The sequence below is a fragment of the Oncorhynchus kisutch genome, linkage group LG17 (genome assembly GCF_002021735.2).
Source record: "Oncorhynchus kisutch isolate 150728-3 linkage group LG17, Okis_V2, whole genome shotgun sequence".
Classification (NCBI taxonomy): domain Eukaryota; kingdom Metazoa; phylum Chordata; class Actinopteri; order Salmoniformes; family Salmonidae; genus Oncorhynchus; species Oncorhynchus kisutch.
The window spans coordinates 53,087,864-53,107,711 of NC_034190.2; the positions used below are offsets into that span (position 1 = coordinate 53,087,864).

At 43.3% G+C, this 19,848-nt stretch overlaps 1 protein-coding gene across 1 annotated transcript in view; it reads left to right on the forward strand.

The window, feature by feature from the left end:
• The window catches only part of gpr153 (G protein-coupled receptor 153), a 41,997-nt gene that overhangs the window by 13,982 nt on the left and 8,167 nt on the right, over positions 1-19,848 (forward strand). Inside the window, exons 4-5 of the mRNA XM_020506178.2 lie at positions 15,896-16,085; positions 18,768-18,949. Of these exons, the coding sequence (XP_020361767.1) occupies positions 15,896-16,085; positions 18,768-18,949 (372 nt within the window). The remainder of the gene's footprint in view (positions 1-15,895; positions 16,086-18,767; positions 18,950-19,848) is intronic.

Consider the following 19,848-nt stretch of genomic DNA (forward strand, 5'->3'; position numbering starts at 1 on the left):
CTGTCACTGTTAAGTAAATGCAACACAGGGTGCATTGGCCAATTAGTTGAAAACTTCGGCTTTGGCTTTCTTATATAGAGCAGGTACTACTTGTTTGCTGGAATGGGTGCAAGGGAAGTTTGTAATGTGTTTCGAGCACTTTCAAGAGTTGCTGACAATCACCGGAAAACCACCCAGTGGATAAACCGTGGCAAGTGGATAAACCTCATCTACCCTCTGTTCTATTGGCGAACGTGCAATCACTGGTCCCCACAGTGACCGTACGTACATATCCCAACCAGAAGCCATGAATTACAGGCAACATCCGCACTGTGCTAAAGGCTAGAGATGCTGCTTTTAAGGAGTGTGACTAATTCGGACGCTTATAAGAAATTCCATTACTCCCTCCATTGAACCATCAAACAGGCATATACAGGACTAAGATTGAATCTTACAGGACTAAGTTTGAATCTTACTACACCGGCTGACGCATGTCGGTTGTGGCAGGGCTTGCAAACTATCACGGATTACAAAGGGAAAACCAGCTGCGAGCTGCCCAGTGACGCGAGCCTACCAGACGAGTTAAATGCCTTCTATCCTCGCTTTGAGGCAAGCGATGCTGAACCATGCATGAGAGCACCAGCTGTTTAAACAGGTTAACATTCAAAAGACTGCAGGGCCAGACGGATTACCAGGATGCCTACTCAGAGCATGCGCTGACCAGCTGGCAAGTATCATCACTGACATTTTCAACCTCTTCCTGACCCAGTCTGTCATACCTACATGTTTCAAGCAGACCACCATAGTCACTGTGCCCAAGAACACCAAGGTAACCTGTCTAAATGACTATCGCCCCTTAGCACTCACATCTGTAGCCATGAAATGCTTTGAAAGGCTGATCATGGCTCACATCAACACCATCATCCCAGACACCCTGGACCCACTCCAAGTTGGATACCGCCCCAACAGATGCACAGATGACGCAATCTCTATTGCACTCCACATTGCCCTTTCCCATCTGGACAAAAGGAACACTTATGTGAGAATGCTGTTCATTGAAAACAGCTCAGCTTTCAACACCATAGGGCGACAGGTAGCCTAGTGGTTAAGAGCGTTGGGCCAGTAACCCGAAAGGTCGCTGTTTCGAATCCCTGAGCCGACTAGGTGAAAAATCTGTTGATGAGCCCTTGAGCAAGGCACTTAACCCTAATTGCTCCTGTAAGTTGCTCTGGATAAGAGTGTCTGTTAAATGACAACAAAAAAAATCTAAATATTGCCCTCCAAACTCATCAATAAGCTAAGGACCCTGGGACTGAACACCTCCCTCTGCAACTGCATCCTAGAGTTCCTGACGGGCCGCTCACAGGTGGGCCATTGACATCGATGGGCCTGTAGGGGAGCGGGTCAAGAGCCTCAAGTTCCTCGGTGTCAACATAAGTAAGGACCTATCCTGGTCCAAACACATCAACACAGTCTTGAAGAGGGCACAACAACGTCTCTTCCCCAGGAGGCTGAAAAGATTTGGCATGGGCCCTCAGATCCTCAAAAGGTTCTACAGCTGCACCATTGAGAGCTTCTTGACTGGCTGCATCACCGCTTGGTATGGCAACTCTTTGGCATACGACCACAAGGCGCTACAGAGGATAGTGAGTACGGCCCGGCACATCACTGGGGCCAAGCTCTCTGCTATCCAGGCCCTAAAAATATTCTCTCTTCTACCGCACAGCAAGTGGTACCGGAGCTCCAAGTCTGGAACTAAAAGGCTCCTGAACAGCATCTACCCCCAAGCCATAAGACTGCTGAACAGTTAATCAAATGGCTACCTGGACAATTTGCATTGACACAATTTTTTTTGCACTGGCTCTATTAACACTCACTGGATTCTACCCACAACCTCACACATACTACACTGACACGCCAAAACACACATAAGCACACACTTTTAACTCTGAATTGTTGGGAAAGGGCTCGTAAGTAAGTGTTTCGCAGTAAAGTCTGTTGTACACCTGTTGTATTCGGTGCATGTGACAAATAACAGTGATTTGATTTGAATGGGTGCATATCCACAACTACAAAGCAAAGACTAAAAATATATACATCTGGCCTACCTTTTGCTATTGCAATCTCTTTGGCCCTGTCAGAATCAGCTGCCAAGGGCTGCTTGAATGCAGAGGGAATATGATGCTGTGTTGTTGTTTCTTTGCGTTTCAGTCTTTCGTTATATATTGGGGTGATGTCGGCATAAATGTGTCAACATATTTGAGGTGTTGGCAGCTGCAGAGGCTAGTCTCCTTGAGCGTGGCGACATACTGTTAACGTTTTGTCCACCACTCTCTGTCCAACGCCGTAGTAATCGACTGGGAAGACAACAAACTGGAGATTTAAACGATGATGGAGGATCCTCCAATTCTGCTTTATTGACCCCACCACTCGCTATCTTACAGAACTAGTTCCCGGCTGCGTCTCACAAAAGGGACAACACTAATTAAGATTAGAATTTTCATCACAACGTGCACATGGGTTCTAGTTGTTCAAACGGAATAGCCTGAAATGTTGTTGTTTTTTCAGCTCAGATTTACCCGAGTCATAGGCCTACAACGCAGCATAGGCATAGCCTATAGGCCTAGCGTTTTCAGTATGGAAATGTCAATGTTTTTATCTATTAATTTGGGTTCACAGTGCAGCCCAAACCGAGGTCCCTATATCAAACGGTTGAATATGAATACATGTACCATTACAAACTCAAGCCTAAATATGTAGATAAAGAAGCTGTACAGCACGCTTTCACTCACTCACTCACTCACTCACTCACTCACTCACACACAAACACACACACTCGCACTCAGAAAAGCACTTAAAGACTCCCCTAGCAACACGCCTGTGACATGCTAACTCAACTGCAGATTGAAAGAGTTATGGACCATATTCAGTAATGCACTTATGATTTTAGCAGGCAAGTGACAAACTAGGCTAAGGCTACAACTCTCAGATAATTCCTCAAGAAATCCTATTCCCGTCACATAGCATTCCACACATTTTAGCATGGTGCTAAGCATTTGCATCTTCTTAAAATGTCATGCAGTATACTGCTATGTAGGCCTGCAATGTTTGCCCACCCCCTGCTGCCCCCTCGCAGTGGTGGCAGCCATTTTGTCTGACATCAGCAGAGCTCCGTCTGTTCGTTGTGCTCCAGAGAGGGAGTAGGGCCGAGGCAGATGGGAAGGAAGAGGATGCACTTTGAGTCAGCACAGGAGGACTCAAAAACACCATAGAAATAAGCTACCTCGCAGGAGAACGGAGCATGAACAGAGTATGCTCAGTGTGGGCCAGTGTGAAGTATAGGCAAACCCATCGTTAATTAGTAGACTAATGTTCCCCGTAGGGCCTCCTATAAGACTAGTTTATTATTTAAATTAACTTTAACGCTTTACCCAGCTCATCTGGGGCTTTAGGTAGCCCTGGAAGTGAGGGAGGCAGGGTGTGTGTGAGTGTGGGTGTCTCTGCTCCAATGCACGTGTCTCTGTGTGTGTCTCTGCTCCAGTGCCCTTCAAGAGCTGCTCCAAAACATCACACTAGGGGGTGGAGAAAAGTGGCTATGCGTGCATATGCATGCGTGTGTGTGGCGGGATTCCCCCTCATCTCATTGTGCAAGACTGCTCTACCCAACAGAGTGTTTGGTAGCATTGCAGGTGACATAGAGTAAACCCTTGTGATAATCAATGGTTGTTGCCATTTATCACCAATGTGTTGCTACAAATGGCATCACAAACAGCTTCTGGAGCCATTTCGCTGACCTTATGAGTGTTCCTTCATAGGAGAGAGAAGTCTGTACCCTAGGGTTAAATCTGCTCTATGGCTAATGTACTATGTCATGTACTTCTCGTGGTTTGTTAGCAGTAGACATCTGCGTAGCCTGTCAATTTACTCTCCCTCCTTGCTTGTTAATAACCTTGAATTTTGTCAGCAGGTTTTTTTCTTCCTCTACACACTCTTTGGTTTAGCGCTGTTCTCTTCACACAAGTAAACAGATGAAGCACCATCCATCCACACAACAACTCCGGATTCGAAACCTTTAGGAAATGGGTGGGTGGCACAAAGCCAAATTTGGCATAAACTGTCCCTATCATAACGTCTATTGCGTTGGTTAGCAGCTGCAGTTCAAATGTGGGGTCATTCGATTAGTCGCAGTCGACCTGCTGAGAATCCATATGGCAATCAAATAGGTAAAACGTCAGTCAAAGACAAAGTGTAATCACAATTCAACGTCTCAGACACGAGACGTATGTGGCAGGGACTCCAGACAATCAAGGATTACAAAGGGAAAACAAGCCATGTTGCGGACACTGACGTCTTGCTCCCGGACAAGCTAAACATCATCTTCGCCCTCTTTGAGGATAACACATTGCTGCTCCCGAGGACTGTGGGCTCTCATTCTCTGTGGCCGACGTAAGACATTTAAGCTTGTTAATCCTCACAGGGCTGCCGGCCCAGACGGCATCCCTAGCCGCATGCGCAGACCAGCTGGCTGGAGTGTTTACGGACATATTCAATCTCTCCCTATCCTAGTCTGCTGTCCCCATTTGTTTCAGGATGTCCACCATTGTTCCTGTACCAAGAAAGCAAAGGTAACTGAACTAAATGACTATCTCCCCATAGCACTCACTTCTGTCATCATGAAGTGCTTTGAGAGGCTAGTTAAGGATCATATCACCTTCACGTTACCTGACACCCTAGATCCCACTCCAATAGACCCACAGACGATGCTATCACCATCGCACTGCACACTGCCCCATCCCACCTGGACAAAAAGAATACCTATGTAAGAATGCTGTTCATTGACGACAGCTCTGCCTTCAACACCATAGTGCCCTCCAAGCTCATCATTAAGCTCGGGGCCCTGAGTCTGAACCCCTACCTGTGCAACTGGGTCCTGAACTTCCTGACAGGCCGACCCCCAAGTGGTGAAGGTAGGAAACAACACCTCCACTTCGTGGATCCTCAACACAGGGGCACCACAAGGGTACGTGTTCAGCCCCTTTCTGTACTCCCTGTTCACCCATGACTGCGTAGCCCCACACGCCTCCAACTCAATCATCAAGTTTGCAGACGACACAACAGTAGTAGGCCTGATTACCAACAATGACGAGACAGCCTACAGGGAGGAAGTGACGGCCCTGGCGGAGTGGTGCCAAGAAAATAACTTCTCCCTCAAAGTCAACTAAATGAAGGTGCTGATCATGGACTTCTGGAGACAGGAAAAGGAGCACGCCCCCATCCACATTGACAGGGATGCAGTGGAGAAAGTGAAAAGCTTAAGGTTCCTCAGCATACACATCACTGACAATCTGAAATGGTCCACTCACACAGACAGTGTGGAGAAGAAGGGGCAACAGCGCCTCTTCAACTTCAGGAGGCTGAAGTAATTTGGCATGGCTCCTCACAAACTTTTACAGATGCACCATTGAGAACATCCTGTCGGGCTGTATCACTGGTACAGCAACTGCACCATCCACAACCGCAAGGCTCTCCAGAGGGTGGTGCAGTCTGCCCAATGCATCACCGGGGGCACACTGCCTGCCAATTTCCCCTGGAATATTTTTAGGCACTGAGCTAATTTCAGGTCTGCTGAGCGCAAACTTGAACGGTGTGAAAATTCTATGCAATTTCCAACACACGTTTACTGTGAACACTGAGGCTGTACACTCTTTAAGTTACAGTTTTAACAGTGGTCAAGTAGGCTACTGTGGATATTTGATCATAATGTAGGCCTACCAGAACAGTCTACCATCAAAAACAATGTAGAACATGCATCCCATAACATTTTTTAAAACATTTTTTAAATATTAATTCTTTCCCCCTTTTTCGTAGTATCCAATTGTTAGCAGTTACTGTCTTGTCTCATCGCTACAACTCCCGTACGGGCTCGGGAGAGACGAAGGTCGAGAGCCATGCATCCTCTGAAACACAACCCAACCAAGCCGCACTACTTCGTAACACAGCGTGCATCCAACCCGGAAGCCAGCCGCACCAATGTGTCGCAGGAAACACCGTACACCTAGCAACCTGGCCAGCGTACACTGCACCCTGCCCGCCACAGGAGTCGCTAGTGCGCGAAGAGACAAGGATATCCCTACCGGCCAAACCCTCCCTAACCCGGACGACGCTAGGCCAATTGTGCGTCGTCCCATAGACCTCCCGGTCACGGCCGGCTGCGACAGAGCCTGGGCTCGAAACCAGAGCTTCTGGTGGCACAGTTTTAGACTCTCTGGATCCCACCGGGAAGGCAGAGTTTGTACCTTCAGACACATGGAATGGTTGAAACAGTTTGCCTACCTGGCGCAGGACAGGTGAATCGAGTGCAACTACCACCAACAGCCCGAGACGAATAAATAAAAAATTGGAGATCGACCAGTCGATTGCGATCGACCGGTTGGTGACCACTGTTCTAGAAAGTTGAATGATGTTCAATCTCGTGCTTCTCTCTGTGTGCTGATATATTCTGTGTGGCAGTCCTGGGGGGAGCCTCGCGGCAGTCTCTGGGGAGCTGCGCGGCAGTCTTGGGGCTACTGCACGTACACATGCAGCTTAGAGGGAATGTCACTGCCTGCCCTCCAGGACACCTTCAGCACCCGTTGTCACAGGAAGGACAATAAGATCATCAGGGACATCAACCACCCGATGTCACAGGAAGGCCAAAAAGATCATCAAGGACATCAACCACCCGAGCCTATGGCTGTTCACCCCGCTATCATCCAGAAGGCGAGGTCAATACAGGTGCATCAAAGCTGGGACCGAGAGACTGAAAAACAGCTTCTATCTCAAGGCCATCAGACTGTTAAATAGCCATCACTAGCCAGCCTCCAACCAGTACCCTGCCATGAACCTAGTCACTGTCACTAGCTGGCTACCACCCGGTTACTCAACCCTGCACCTTAGAGGATGCTGCCCTATGTACATAGTCATGGAACACTGGTCACTTTAATAATGGAACACTGGTCACTTTAATTACAATCTGTTAACAATGCCATCCTATTCAACTATTGCTGTATTTATACTATTCTATCATACATACTGTCCATAATGTCTATACATCCCATCACATATATATATTTATACTCCGGACTCTGACATTGCTGCTAATATTTACATGTTTGTTAATTCCATTGTTTTACGTTTAGATCTGTGTGTATTGTTGTGAATTGTTAGATATTATTGCACAAGTATTTCACTACACCCGCAATAACATTTGCTAAATATGTGTATGCGACCAGTAAAATGGGATTTGATTTGAGCGGGCGCACACACAGTGGCTCAGGTTGTGTTGTTGCCATTGTTGTTGCCCTGTCCACAGATGTGTCCAGACTGAGTAATTATACAGTGGAACAAAATGGCGTTAGGATGAATGCACCGTAGTCCTGCCTTACTGACTTTAATTATCTCTTCTTGTGGACTACAGCAGCTGAGGAGACGAGAGGGATTGAATTCCTAAGAGCGCATGCCAAAATGACCAACTCTAAGACGACTCTCATAATCTGAGAGTCCCAAATTCCCAAGAAGGCCACGGACCTGGGATTATTGTGGCTGTTTTGGCACAAAGGAGAGAGGTTGTGGTTAATGCCTTTTTTCTCTAGGAAAATACTCCTCTTTTAAGCGAGTGGGTGTAGGAGTTCTATTACTCTCTTCTATATTCATCAGCTTGCCTGCTCCACTGTCAGGTTCTCATCCATTTTTCAGTGAGACGTTTTCTTGGGTTATCATGCAGACTTGGAGTCGGTGGTGGGTGTGATCAGTGGGATAGGATAGGAGGGACTGGTGGTAGAAGGGAGGGACCATGCACAGAGACAGGAACCAGGAAGGCAAAGTCTATGAGGTAGGTCTATGAGGGAGAGACCCCACCCCCTATCTTTGCCATTAGGATATAAGGACAATACTTTATTGGTGTTCTTATTGGACAAGTTCAGGTGGCACAGTGACGTTTGAGAATGTTTGCTCCCATTTGGAACCTAATGAGTGTGACTGGGGTTACAGGCTATAGAGGCTGTAGCAGTGTTCGTGCAGCATCTGGTACACGTGTTTGGGCCAGCAGAAAGGTTTTAATATTGTGGAACGATGAAATCGGGACAATATACAGTATATTGTGGCATTCATGAATACAGGGATGTACTGTGTTGTGATAATACAGGAATATATTGTGATATCTAGGAATACAGGCATATATCGTGACATCAATTAGTGACATCAATTAATACAGGCATATATCGTGATATATAAAAACAGCTATTTACTATAATATCCATAGGCCTATATCCATCAATAGACAGCATAAAGCCTAGACCATGTTGTTTGGCATCCAAGCTTCATCAGTATTTCCAATGTTAATTGTAATCAATTCCAATGTTCTGTTAATAGATTCCTGGTATACTTCCCTTTAATGAATTCAGGTCAGCAATTGCTGGATCGCACTGCTTGCTGTATAGCCAGGCAGGCGATGCTATTTGACTTTGCTACCCAATTAACAAGTCAATCCAACTTAATTGATCGTGTGATCAGTTTAAAAGCTACAATTGAAGGCTTCAGGACATTGGCTGGTGATGCCAATTGATTGATTTATAATGGCTTTTGTACTTACTAATAGAGATTTAACCAAAGGCATCAGAGTTTGTACATGAGGATTATTACACATACTTATCAAGGGGACACCTATACTATTGAAAGATAAACTGGTATAGTATTTTCTCTGACTCTCGGTGGAGCAGTAGACAGAGTTTATGTTTTATCACACCCATACATAACAGTTTACTGTGTGTGTGTGTGTGTGTGTGTGTGTGTGTGTGTGTGTGTGTGTGTGTGTGTGTGTGTGTGTGTGTGTGTGTGTGTGTGTGTGTGTGTGTGTGTGTGTGTGTGTGTGTGTGTGTGTATGTGATTTATGGAGGCACATGATATCTGTGTATCCCTCATTTGCTGCGTCACATAATCTCCCCCTGGAGTGAGAGAGAAAAAGGGAGAACGAGAGCGAGTGAGAGAGAGACAAAAGAGAAAGAGAGAGATAGCAGTGGTAGTATTTATGTGTGTAAACCAGTTGGCCATGTCCAGCTGTTTGAAATCGATAAGAGCGAGCGAGACAGAGAGCACACGTTTGGTTATGACCCATTGATTTATTTATACTAGTGGCTGGGGACAATTTCATGAACACTTTGTTTAAACCCCTCTGTATTCCATATGTGACCTTGAATGCTACTGTTCTCAGCCGCTTCATCCTTAATGTCACGGGGGATCCATATACCTTCTACACAGTTTCACCCTTTTGACCTGCACCACATACCAGTGGAGACTGGTGAAGGTGGACGACTCAGTAATGGCTGGAATGAAATGGAACGGGAATAAACACAATGGAGCCCACCACTGGCACATGGATGCACGCATGCGCACACACACACACACAGACACAAACACACACATTCGCACAGACACAAACACAAACACACACACACAATCCCCCCCCCCCCCCCCCTACACACACACACACACACACACACATACATACATACATACAGAATAGGCCCAGTTATACGATATGTGAACAACCGTTAAGTGGCTCTTCAGCAACCTTTAAATGTGATTTATCTGTTGGCTTTATGCCTCTCCTGGTGTCGACACTTCATCTCTGAGTGATGCCCCTCTGCCCGTAACATTTACTTACACTCCAAAGAATTATGACCCAAAGTGTGTGTGCAACAGAAACCCTTAAAATGATTATAGCGGATCATATTTCCAGTGTGCCTACTAAAGCACAACAAATCTCCAGCCACTCCCTGGTGGCCTGGAATAATGAGCCATTTAAATGCAAGGGCAGTTATAATACAACATTCATCCATTATATTTCTATGGACTTTAGCTGAGAAATACATGCATTTAGTAGATTTTCGCAATTGCTATGCTACTGTATTTTACCCCTCCCACTATGACGGATGGATGGATCCATTGATCCATGTAGAGTGCATGATGATGGTTATCCATGTAGAGTGCATGATAATGGTTATCCATGTAGAGTGCATGATGATGGTGATCCATGTAGAGTGCATAATGATGGTTATCCATGGAGAGTGCATGATGATAGTTATCCGTGTAGAGTGCATGATGATGGTTATCCATGTAGAGTGCATGATGATGGTGATCCATGTAGAGTGCATGATGATGGTTATCCATGTAGAGTGCATGATGATGGTGATCCATGTAGAGTGCATGATGATGGTTATCCATGTAGAGTGCATAATGATGGTTATCCATGGAGAGTGCATGATGATAGTTATCCGTGTAGAGTGCATGATGATGGTTATCCATGTAGAGTGCATGATGATGGTGATCCATGTAGAGTGCATGATGATGGTTATCCATGTAGAGTGCATGATGATGGTGATCCATGTAGAGTGCATGATGATGGTTATCCATGTAGAGTGCATGATGATGGTTATCCATGTAGAGTGTATGATGATGGTGATCCATGTAGAGTGGGATGCTAATGATAATGATGGTTGTACAAGTAAGAGAGGTGTGGGGGGCTGCCATAATCGACATCTACATCTTCGGCGCCCGGGGAACAGTGGGTTATCTGCCTTGCTCAGGGGCAGAACGACAGATTTTTACCTTGTCAGCTCTGGGATTTGATCCAGCAACCTTTACGTAGCGGGTTAGCCCGGGTACCAGTCTGTTTTTGCTATCATTCCACTCCTTGTACTCCGTGTCATTGTTTGGCAATGACCGATTACAAGGAGTGGAATGATAGCAGAAACAGACTGGTGGCCAGGCTAGTATATAGTATGATGGTACATGCAGAGTGTGTGATGATAGTGATGATGATAGTTATACACTCATGCTGTCTCTCTGAATCTGACTGTATCGCCTTGTGTTGAGAGGAACTGTGACTTCCCCACTCAGAGGTCAAACCAAGTGTAGCCGCTGGAGGGGAGACATGTCGGTGCCTTTATTATGGTGCTTAAAGGCACAATCTGTGATTTTAACAGCCTGACCCTGCCACTTTAGTTTGAGTAAGCTTAGAGGGATGGTTTAATGTAACCCCACTCAAATGCATAGACTGATCTATCGGTGCAAGGAAGGACTGACAGTCTCTGAGATCGACATGATGGTTTTAAACGTATTTCAAAGCTATACATTGTGTTGTTTGTTTATAAAAACTAAAATGCCAAAATACAACAACGATGAGTAATAGGCATACATCCTTGGTTTATGATAGCGTATGACAGTTTACTAAGCTCAAAGGGTGTTACAGTCTTTAACAATCATTATTTGAATTGAACTGAACATTGAATGGGGGAAATCTCACAGATTGTGCATTCAAAGGCAAATGTGAATTTCATTTTATTAACTTGATTGAGTATTTAGAACTAAGCCCTAATAAGCCTGTCCTCTAATGATTTTGCTGACTTGATTCATTGTGATTGGGTGGTCTGTTGGCTTGCGGTGTACAGTATAGGGATTTGCCTGCCATAGAAACCCTTAGGCGGGCCCCTTAAGCATTTTTACGGAACGTCTAAGTCCAAACTGCCAAAATAAAACAGTCAGGGGAATTGACATTTCCAAAAACAATTCATTTAACAGAATTTATTTTGTTATTAAGTTTGAGCAAAAGAACACAGCATTAGCCATGGCAAAATGCATAGTATTGCAGGAAATTATCTTTAAAACAGCAAATGTTCTCTCAGCTACATGGCAGAATGTGTAGAATCCAGGGGTAGTCGGTGACGTTTAAGATGAGGGAAGGCGATTTTTTTTTTTAATGAGCAGGGCCTTATTTCTATTACAACATATTGGATGACTGTCATTCATATTCCATTCACCCAGCTCAATGTAACATTGATAGGTTTGGGCTACTACATGATACTGGAATTTCCCTGATATGAGGTCCCATCATGGTCAGGTCCCATTTCCCATCATGAGGTTGCTACAACCTAGCCTATGAATGAAAGTTTACAGCGTAGGTGCACAGGTCAAGAGAAGTTTGAGTAATCAAGGTGACAGACACTGACACATTCAAAACCGCCTTGCACAATCTTGCCTGCATCTAGCTGATTTAGGGTGTAATCATCAGTCCAACGAGAGTTTCTATTGAACAAATTCAGGTATATTTATCCCTGTTTTGTTCTGTTTGTTGTTTCCATTTAATAATTGTTTTTCAACAGAATCGGCAGAATGAATACACCCTTGATCACACTCAAACACAGTTCACTTTCATAGCAGCAACATACAAACAGCATGATCCCTTTGATCCTCCTGTCACCTTTTCCCTTCGCTTGTGGACTTCAATGCACAACACATCAGCTGTATGTGACCAGGCGAAAAAAACTTTCCAAGCCAAACCTTCATATCATAACCACTACACACAGCCTACAGCATTGTCACCATATTAGCTAATGTCATAGTCAACATAGCTACTAGAGTTAATGCGTTAGTAAACCTGCTACAATCATGCAGTACAGTGTAGAGTTCGCAAGCAGTTTAGAAGTTACACTAGCAGGCGCCGGTGGCAATAAATTCATAAAACCAAAAACTTACCTTGACTTGGAATAGTTCCAGTGTTGGATAGCCATAGCCAGCTAGGTAACATAGCATCCTTCTCTGTTTGAGCCAGGTGTTTGAGTAAGCTAAACTAGCTAGCTGCATTCGGCTAATTAAGTGAAATTGTAAATATATAAATATTTACAAATATATATAAATATCTCTCTCGCTCTCTTCTCTTTCATTTAAGAAGGAATTAATTTGTTCAAAACTATTTTCTTATGCACTGCAGTGCTAGCTAGCTGTAGCAGGTGTCCACATACTTTTGCCGTGTAGTGTACTTTCTTATATATAGTGTATCTTGGCTCCATCGAAAAATTCAGAGAATTGCAGAATTTTTAAACATAAAAAAATATATATTGTTGTGCCGACTGTGCCCATTGCCACGCCCATTGTCATGCCCACCACTTAATCCCCTTTTTATCCAGAAAAACCCTGCAGTATCTTACATCTAATGAAGATGTAGATTAGGTTGAGAGTGATCTAATCGGCCTAATCGAGTGGCTCATTGATGTACCCTCCATTGTGCTCCTGAAGTTGACTCATTACACCAGGGACGTCGCTCAGCAGGGCCTAAAATTTAGCACCTGCCAAATGCAGGTAGATTTTGGCATTGGCAAGTAAGATGTGTATTTTGTGAATAAAAATTGTCAAGCATGATCACATTTGTAGTAAAATAAATGCTGCAGTGGTTTTCAAAGTATTTCTGACATTTTGTTTGATAGCTGGTATATTCTACGCACAAAGTCAAAGAACTATGAATCCTATATAGCCTATTCCACCTTGCGCTGCAACACTGCCTGGCTGGGGCCTCTTCGCACATGAAGAGCTGAGTGAAAGATTCATTTTTAGAAGCACTGCACACAGGCATAAAAGTTGAACTCATTTACTTGAAACGAAGTGAGACTTTGTCCTTGTGTTTCTTGGCTATTTACATTGTTTTGTTCACAAGTTAGGTTCTTTTTCTGTTTGAGTTTCAACTGCTAGGGAAGAGAAGACACTTAATCAGACACTTAAACTACAGTGCCTTGAGAAAGTATTCGGCCCCCTTGAACTTTGCGACCTTTTGCCACATTTCAGGCTTCAAACAAAAAGATATAAAACTGTATTTTTTTGTGAAGAATCAACAACAAGTGGGACACAATCATGAAGTGGAACGACATTTATTGGATATTTCAAACTTTTTTAACAAATCAAAAACTGAAAAATTGGGCGTGCAAAATTATTCAGCCCCCTTAAGTTAATACTTTGTAACGCCACCTTTTGCTGCGATTACAGCTGTAAGTCACTTGGGGTATGTCTCTATCAGTTTTGCACATCGAGAGACTGAAATTTTTTCCCATTCCTCCTTGCAAAACAGCTCGAGCTCAGTGAGGTTGGATGGAGAGCATTTGTGAACAGCAGTTTTCAGTTCTTTCCACAGATTCTCGATTGGATTCAGGTCTGGACTTTGACTTGGCCATTCTAACACCTGGATATGTTTATTTTTGAACCATTCCATTGTAGATTTTGCTTTATGTTTTGGATCATTGTCTTGTTGGAAGACAAATCTCCGTCCCAGTCTCAGGTCTTTTGCAGACTCCATCAGGTTTTCTTCCAGAATGGTCCTGTATTTGGCTCCATCCATCTTCCCATCAATTTTAACCATCTTCCCTGTCCCTGCTGAAGAAAAGCAGGCCCAAACCATGATGCTGCCACCACCATGTTTGACAGTGGGGATGGTGTGTTCAGGGTGATGAGCTGTGTTGCTTTTACGCCAAACATAACGTTTTGCATAGTTGCCAAAAAGTTCAATTTTGGTTTCATCTGACCAGAGCACCTTCTTCCACATGTTTGGTGTGTCTCCCAGGTGGCTTGTGGCAAACTTTAAACAACACTTTTTATGGATATCTTTAAGAAATGGCTCTCTTCTTGCCACTCTTCCATAAAGGTCAGATTTGTGCAATATACGACTGATTGTTGTCCTATGGACAGAGTCTCCCACCTCAGCTGTAGATCTCTGCAGTTCATCCAGAGTGATCATGGGCCTCTTGGCTGCATCTCTGATCAGTCTTCTCCTTGTATGAGCTGAAAGTTTAGAGGGACGGCCAGGTCTTGGTAGATTTGCAGTGGTCTGATACTCCTTCCATTTCAATATTATCGCTTGCACAGTGCTCCTTGGGATGTTTAAAGCTTGGGAAATATTTTTGTATCCAAATCCGGCTTTAAACTTCTTCACAACAGTATCTCGGACCTGCCTGGTGTGTTCCTTGTTCTTCATGATGCTCTCTGCGCTTTTAACGGACCTCTGAGACTATCACAGTGCAGGTGCATTTATACGGAGACTTGATTACACACAGGTGGATTGTATTTATCATCATTAGTCATTTAGGTCAACATTGGATCATTCAGAGATCCTCACTGAACTTCTGGAGAGAGTTTGCTGCACTGAAAGTAAAGGGGCTGAATAATTTTGCACGCCCAATTTTTCAGTTTTTGATTTGTTAAAAAAGTTTGAAATATCCAATAAATGTCGTTCCACTTCATGATTGTGTCCCACTTGTTGTTGATTCTTCACAAAAAAATACCGTTTTATATCTTTATGTTTGAAGCCTGAAATGTGGCAAAAGGTCGCAAAGTTCAAGGGGGCCGAATACTTTCGCAAGGCACTGTACTAATCAGACTCAATTTCACATGCACAAACATGACTGGAGTCACGCTACCACGGCAACCTCCCGCCCATAAAGGGGCAGGTGAAAATGTTTGTCTTTGATATTTTGGTTAAAAGACTTATGTCACAAAATGTATAATTATTCAATATACCACATTAGTTAATTATTACTAGTAATACATAATTCATTTTTTAAAACATGACAAAACATGCTCATCCGTTTATTTTCTGTTTTGTTGGTGTAATTTTAGTGGGGGGGGGGGGAGTATTTTGGCTGGTAAAAAATCTGAGTGGCGTAGATTTTTAAATCTACTTAAATCTACCTGCCACAGTGGCTGGTGAACCGAAAAGTAAATGTTATGCCCTGTTGCTCAGGCTGGTTAATTAGTTGAATTAATCAATTTGATTAAAGTGTCAAGGCCCAGTGAAAAGGAGTACATGCTTTGGTCCTGGAACACACTATACTATATTATACTCTACTCTGCTATACTATACTATACTATACACTTTTGCTCATGGAGAGGCACCACAGACACACTTCTCTGCTGGTGTTTCTTGAGATGTAAACATAAACCGCTCTGTTGGAAAAATATCCGCTTGGGTATTGTTGTAGTTTCGCTTTGTACTTGATGTTGACCGGACTATGCCTTGTGCCCTCCATCTTCCCTTCCTCCCTCTATCCCTCTCATGCAGGTGGTGAGCTTTACCAGTCTGAAGTATGACCGCTCCTACAGCTGGATGGTGCTGTGCGTGCTGTGGTGCTCCATCGCTCAGTCCATCCTGCTGCCCATGTTCCTGTGGGCGTGCGACCGCTACCGCGCAGACGTGCGCATGGTCTGGGAGAAGTGTGTGGCCATCATGTCCAACGACGACGTGGACGAAGGTAAAACAGGCGAGGAGGGGGAGGTGGAGCAGGCCAGGTTCCATCTGTCCACCATCTACCCCCTCCAATCCCTGGCTATGGTGACTTCATAACATGAGGGGGGGTAAGAGGTAGGGGGTAGAGGTCTGGAAGTCTGGTCCTGGAGAACTGGCATAGGACCTATGGGCATTTGATTAAGCGGGGGTTAAGGGTAGAGGTCAGCAGCCCCCAGTCCTGGAGCCTCTGCTGGTGTCTCACCTTAGTGCACAATCCCAATCTTAGCTTTGGCATTGGTTGATTTATGAATGGATGATTTGATAGTCATCTGTGAATGGATTCAGAAGATATAAAACTGGATTTGAATTCTGAATCGGGCAATTGATTTACATTGGGGGCACCATGTAGGTCTATGGTGATGTTCTGTCGAAACTTCATTTGAAATAAGCAGACCTAGAAGGTTCTCCGGGAGCAGGGTTGGAGAGATCTTGTTTTGAGAGTGATGTCTGTTCAGCTTACAACGCTAGATTTGATTCAGTATATATCATCTTCCTTTAATGTGGTCATATGTAGCCATCCGGGGGTCCTTATGTGATCGGTCTAATTTGATGTGGTCTAATTTATCATGTGACCTATCATGGGACCTTTTTCTCCAAGTGGAGAAGAAGTGACCAAACAAAAAGTGTCTGTAGGAAGGACTTATAGCCACATTTTGTGGTTTCATTCTTAGTGGGCTCATTTAAAAAGAGTGAATTATATGCTATGCTCTCGGACTGTTACAAGATATTGCTGGAAAAGCACATACTTTCCCCACAGAATTTGACTTTGTTTCACTTGAATGAATTCAAACTGTGAAATCTTCCCTGGCCTAGAACACCCTGACACACGACGCATAAATAAAGAGAGGATTTATGAAGATTTACAACCAAACCAATACTGAAGGACTTTAACTAGATAAAAAAAGCGCAGTACATTTCAGCACGATGGTCATATTTCCAATCCTATGAGATTCTGGTATGCGTTTTTCTTAAATCTATGATACACATCGAGGCATGATTGTACGCACACCTATCAAGTTTTTTTGGACTAATGTCAGCGTATGAGTGTAAACAGATACTGCCGGGATGACTCAATACTGTTTTGGAAATGCACTAAACTGTTCCTGTCCATGTTGGCTGTAGGCCTATTAGACATCACAAGGAATCTCGTTCACAATATTCCCTCAAATTATGCAAATGAGATGGCCATTTTGACAAACCAAAATGGCTTAGTGATCCAAAGAATACATATATTTAAAATTCAGGAATACACAGACACTTACCCAAGTTGTGGTCCCTAATTAACTTTAAAGTTAGGTCACATGATAAACGTAATCGCCCCTATAGTTTGTTAATTGTGGATTGGGTAGATATGAACTATTCTATATTGATATGAGATCAAAATAAGAAGAAGAAACTCGAAAAATCCTCAATGTTAAAAACCTGCAAATTGAAATGAACCCTGTGAAATAACTTGCCTTTTCTTGCAATGAAATTGTTTAAACTCAACTTAATATCTCCCCTCTCCCCTCTTTCTAACTCCCACACCTTTTTAATAACCTCCCTTTCTATACGTCCATCCATGTTGATTGTTTAGCATAAGGCAAAAAACTCAAATGTAGGACAATGTATTTTCTGTGTGGTTTTAATGTTGCTAGCGTTTATTTATTTTTCAGAGGGCTTGCCTTGTATATCACAATACAGTTGTATGTATAAGGGTTGTTTCTTGTTTCCAAAGCTACTGACTTGCATGCTATGCTGCCTGTGCAAATAGCCAATCTCATCCTCCATCCTACCGGCCAACATTTGTCCTAAGATCAGCATTTTACACCGATCTCCAATTGACCTCTCATTGAATCGAATGCAATTCTTCTTTTGATCCTAAATTTGCCTGACAAGTTATACAGTATGTAAAATGATTACTTGAAAGTATTCCTTTGATTTGTAGTATTATGGTTCTCACGATAAGCCCCAGTTTTTGAAAGATTAATATCATTATTTCTGGACAGGGTCTCTGAATTTGGAAGGAGTTGTTTTGTATGTTTCTATTCGGTAAACGCCCACAGTCATGATTTTCAGTCAGTGATTCTTTTCAAATGCACTGTTCAACCCTCTGAGCCATAGGGCATCTTGTTGCAGAGATCATTTAGTCACAATCATTTAGTCACAATCTACAACATAATGACCCACTTAGTGTTATGTTCCCTGTTATTCGAAACACTTCAGACTAAGTTCACAACAATATCGGAAATCATTTTCACAAACGCAAAGATCTGTGATTGCCACAAAGACAACAAAAAAAGGCACTAGTTAATTAGAAGACTTGTGCAATTTTGTGGCAATAATGCACTTATAATATATTGTGATAGTCTGAAGTATTCTGAATAAAAAGATATATAACACTTAATGGTTCATGTTAGAATATTTATTTTATTTTAAAATATTAACTTTTAAAAAAATCTTTAAGACTCAGAGTGCAAGAATGTCTCGAGGCCTCGAGGGCTACAGTGACTCCTGTTTGATTAGGAACCCCAGCGGACACCCCCCAAAAAAAGAGAAAGATGAATTGTCTCTATTATCTATTCGTCTTGTCTGTCTGTCTGTCTGTGTATTTTGAGTACGTTGGTCTTTAATCCTGACGCCGCGTATGCTTTTCTGCGTTTTGCAGAAAACAGCCAAGATGGAGGAATTCATGCGGACTTAATATATGACAGACCATATGACTATAGCTCCGCGGCTGATATCATGACGGTAGACCGTATTGCCAAGTACGAATTCTCAACCTTAGAAATGGGGGTCCCACAAGGGTATCCATTGCAACTACAGGAAGATAAAATGCAGTATTTGCAGGTATATTTCCATTGATTTTTATTATTTCATCAATTGATTGATTTTTCACTCCAAATACAGATAACAATGTGCATGGTGAAAGAGGCCCTTCGGCCTACTATAATATCTATCTTATTGTTTGATCTTGCTGGAATCATTTTACATTTTGCTAACTGATATTTCCTATCTAGACATGGCATTGAAAGGTCAAAAAGCATATATCTGGCTGACTAATGTTTGGCAAATATGACCATCAGTTGTTTTCACCTTCATTGCAGATACGTTTCTCTAATGTTTATAGGTGGGTCTTTCACAGACCTCCAATGTATTCATCGTAGTATCACAAGTTAAACATAGAAGTACCAGAATAGTATGAGGTGGTAGGGCTGATGCTGACTTCCAATATCCTTGACTGAACCACTCTGCTAAAACAATGCAAATGCTTGCTCGTGCTAATGCTATTTAGTCCTTTTGACTCCTATTGAGTCCTGTTGAGTACCGTTGACTCCAATTGAGTACCATTGACTCCTATTGAGTACCATTGACTCCAATTGAGTCCTATTGACTCCGGGCTCAAAGCAAGTCAGTTGTAGAGCTGTGAAATGCTCCTCTTTGACGTATTATTAGGAACCCCAATGCTGCTCTCCCAACATGCAGTCTTCAAGAGCTTACAAACAACCTAACCACAACTGTGTGTGTGCGAGTGCTTGCGCGCGTGTGTGTGCGAGTTTGCGCACAATGTGTGCGTGAGTGTGTGTGCGTGCAGTCGTGTAGCCCAGATAAAAATGAACTAAAAGAGCAGCACAATTACAGGATTGGAGAGAAAATGAAGGCTTTTGAAGGCTGAATTTGGAGACCTAAACTAAGAATGGCCATGGCCCTTTTACCTAACACAACCCAGACTTACGGTCACCCCCGCA